The 3,470-nt window shown below is 43.2% G+C and overlaps 1 protein-coding gene across 1 annotated transcript in view; it reads left to right on the forward strand.

The window, feature by feature from the left end:
- Positions 1–703: 703 nt before the first annotated feature.
- Positions 704–3,470, forward strand: part of LOC113205807 (nuclear pore complex protein Nup88) — a gene marked incomplete in the record, with an annotated part of 120,418 nt that continues 117,651 nt past the window's right edge. The window contains 1 exon segment of the mRNA XM_052272342.1: positions 704–936. Within this exon segment, the coding sequence (XP_052128302.1) occupies positions 724–936 (213 nt within the window).

Genomic DNA, 3,470 nt, shown 5'->3' on the forward strand with positions numbered 1-3,470 from the left:
GTATCTACGAACGACACTGCCACCCACGGGCCGCTCATTTCGAACCGGCTGTTGACCCTGGCAATCTACCATAATCTTCGGCAATCCCTTGACAATCGGACCCAAAAGTCATGCTTAATTTTCGCCTACATTCAGGGTGTAGTTACAGGCGTTTTTTGCTCCAAAATCAAAATAATTGCCCAGCAATCTGGAAATATTGGCAATCTGATGTATACTTTGCAAGGAGGTTGAGGCCCCCTCGGACTGCCGCGTAACAGTCAAGGCGCGCGAGTTTACTTTACTTGACCGATCTGTTTTTACATCAACGTAGAGCAATATAACAAGCAGATTAAGTGCACTATTTTTCATTTGATTTGACTTTCACAACTTCGAAAAAATAAATTCTGATGATGTGGGAGAAATGGCTTCAAACGCTGGTTTTAAAATTTCGCGCGCTACGGCACTGTTTGCTGTGGTAAGAGCTTTACATTTTCTTTCCCTTTTTTAAACAAGTTATAGGATTGTTGTTTCTTGAGTCTATTTGATAGTATCATAAAGTTTTTGCATCCTTGATACAGAGTGTGGAAAAGTATTTTTGTGCATCACATATTACTGGCGAAGGCTTCATTTTCGTTTCTTTGGTTGGCAATGCCGACGGAGTTCTTATCCAACAGTTGAGCATCAAAATAAGGTTTGAGAGAGAAAGGTGACTCGTAAATAGAGACAGAGATAGTTAACGTAAACATGGCGCTTTCAACGGACCGGTTGAACTTAAATAATCATGAAATATTTCGCAAAATACGGGAACGTTTGCCAAATCAACAATTGAAGACTAAGAACTTAATGGTGTGCAGTGATGACATGTTATTTGTGTGGGATCCAGTGGAAGAATGTCTGCTGACATTGTCTTTGAGGAGTCCGGACCGTGAGGGCTGCCCAGAAGAGCGCGCCTTTCAGGTAAGGTTATGTTTTCTATGGTTTTAATTTTCTAAAGACATTCTGAAATATCTTGGTTCATGGTTTACTAGTTGTAAGGCGAAGATAGTGTATAAGGTTAGGTTACTGTGTGTCGGCTTGATTTTGACGATCAAACAGTTATGCATCTTTTGAACATCTCTGCCTCTCACTACTACTGTCATTTTGCAGTGATATTAATATTCAACAAACTCCTTTGCTCATAGGATTTATTGTGAGACTGTAATAAAGAAATGAAAAGTATCATTTCTGTTTGCGCACTCCTTTAGTAGTGTTTTCTTGGACCGTACCACATAGCAATTTAAACAAAACTCAAGTGCGGACGAGCGGAGTTCATTGGTCAAATTAGCTGGCAACGATAAATAGAATATAACCTCTCTAAAGTGTTGTATGGTCCTCAACGCACTTTTCTGTCATGTAAGATGGTGTTCTCTTGTGGTTATAGTGTGTTAAATGTATAATTTGTGTCATATATCTTTTTCTTGTCAATTACTTGACTTGCTTGGTAACCTTACATCATTCAAAGGTAGTTGTTGTCTGCTTTTATGTCGGTATTTAGTAAGTTACTTTTCTTAAATGATTTGAGATTATTTAGTTTCTGTATTCAATTTACCACCAAGGAGTTTAACTGCGCATTGCAACATTATCATTTTTGTTTGCGTACGAAAATTATTTACTCTGATTGCAAGGATTATATTATCTTTATAAGTGAAATAGGCACACTTAGTCTTACTGCAGAGGAACACTTCTGAAGAATTGAACTAATTGAAATCATTATGTCAATGTTACGGGTAAAAATACGATGTTGACAACCTTATGAAGAGACGTTCGGTTGGATGTTGTGCAGAGGGTTTAGAACTCTTTTTTGGGGTTTCGAAGGCTCACTGCTCTTTTAATTACTCTGTGAAACAAAAGAGTAGTTCCTGTATTTCTGTGCCCTTTCTATCCATCATTTTATATTTTCCTACTCTGTGTTTGGAAAAGAAATAATCCCATTTCTACAATAGAAGTAATTATCCTGGTGTGTTAGCAATTTGACAGAATTCTTCCTTGTTAAGGAGAAGTGAAATCTTAGTGTTTGGAATTGGGAGGTGCTTCATTGGTTTACAATTATCAAGGGAGTAACAGAAGTATATGGTAAATTACAATGTCAGTTTTAGTTTCCATTAAAAATGAAGTAATTAATTTTCTTTTCAATTAGATTGATACAACTATCATTGAGGAGGATTTTCTCATTGCAACACACTTTTTTTTTGTCAAAGTCGTCTGTGGCACAGTTCCAGTTTAAAATACGCCAAAATAATTTTACTGTATAAAAATAATTACTTACAAGAAAAATAGTGGCATCCCTGTTTGAAGCCATGACTATTTACTCAGAAAAGGTAAAATACTTATATTTAGAAAATCTTTTTGTGACTGTTCAAGTTTATTTTAGTCCAGTGCAGAACTTAGATTGAAGTTCCACTTAAACTCTTGACATGACACTACATTCAATGTGTAAAATAGACAATATGTAAAAGGGACAGTTTGGGCACTTTCGTTCCTAAAATGGTCCCCTTACATTTAGTGTATGTATGATACCTTCTGAATTTTCATGGCGGATATGAGACACGTTTTGCAATAGAACGTACATGTAGTACGAGTGTGTGCAGCCCACGTTTTGACGTCATGATAAGGGGTGTACTGGTGGTGTGGTGGTGGTAAGGGGGGGGGGGGGGGTAAAGGCCGTCGAGGGCTAGGGTTTGAAGGCGACCGGGACGGGGTGGGATAGTAACTGGATTACTGGCGTGCCTGTGGCGGCCTGCGGCTGCCTGTGGCCACCCTGCCCTGCCGCCCCCGCCCTCCGCCGGGCCACCTTGGAGGCTTTGACGTTGTCGACGTGTTCCCGTCCGGTCCCGGCCCGGCCCGCGCGGTAAATGACCAACACAGTGGTCGGGCCCGGGCCGGCGGCCGGCGTCCCTTCCCTCGAGGCGCTGTTTACCGAGTGGTCCGTCGGGACGCCTCCGGGGTGGCCGTCGTGCCGACCTGCTGCGTGCCTCGCACGCGTCCCCCAGGATGATGCGTGCGCAGGGGACGGCGCCGTTCGGTTTGCCGGGGCTTGCGCCGCTGTCGAAGCGCAGGGCAGCGACTTCTGTCACATCGGGAATTATTTAGATTCGCGTAAGGGCACTGAGGGTCGGGGCGGGGCGGGCAAGGCAAGCAAACACTGCCCAGCCTGACTTCCCGAGCGCCGCCCCTCCCCCCCTCTCCGCCCTTCTTGAGCCCCTCTGGGCCTTCTCTCCGTGCGTCGCTGTGCGTCCACCACCGCCAGCCTGCCATTCCAATGCGAGCAAGCGAAGAATATACGCATTTGAATTTATCTTCCATAGCAACATTTTTTAGTTACCTTTGTTTTATTTTGGTGCGACTCGCAGAGAAAGATTCGGGGAATATTTCACGCGGGCTTTTGACTGAAGAGGTGTGCGAGCGAGTGCGACATTTACTTGAGAATCATCGTCATGACGTCGTCAGCGGTT

The sequence above is a fragment of the Frankliniella occidentalis genome, unplaced genomic scaffold, assembly GCF_000697945.3.
Source record: "Frankliniella occidentalis isolate FOCC.00 unplaced genomic scaffold, Focc_3.1 Scaffold201, whole genome shotgun sequence".
NCBI lineage: Eukaryota > Metazoa > Arthropoda > Insecta > Thysanoptera > Thripidae > Frankliniella > Frankliniella occidentalis.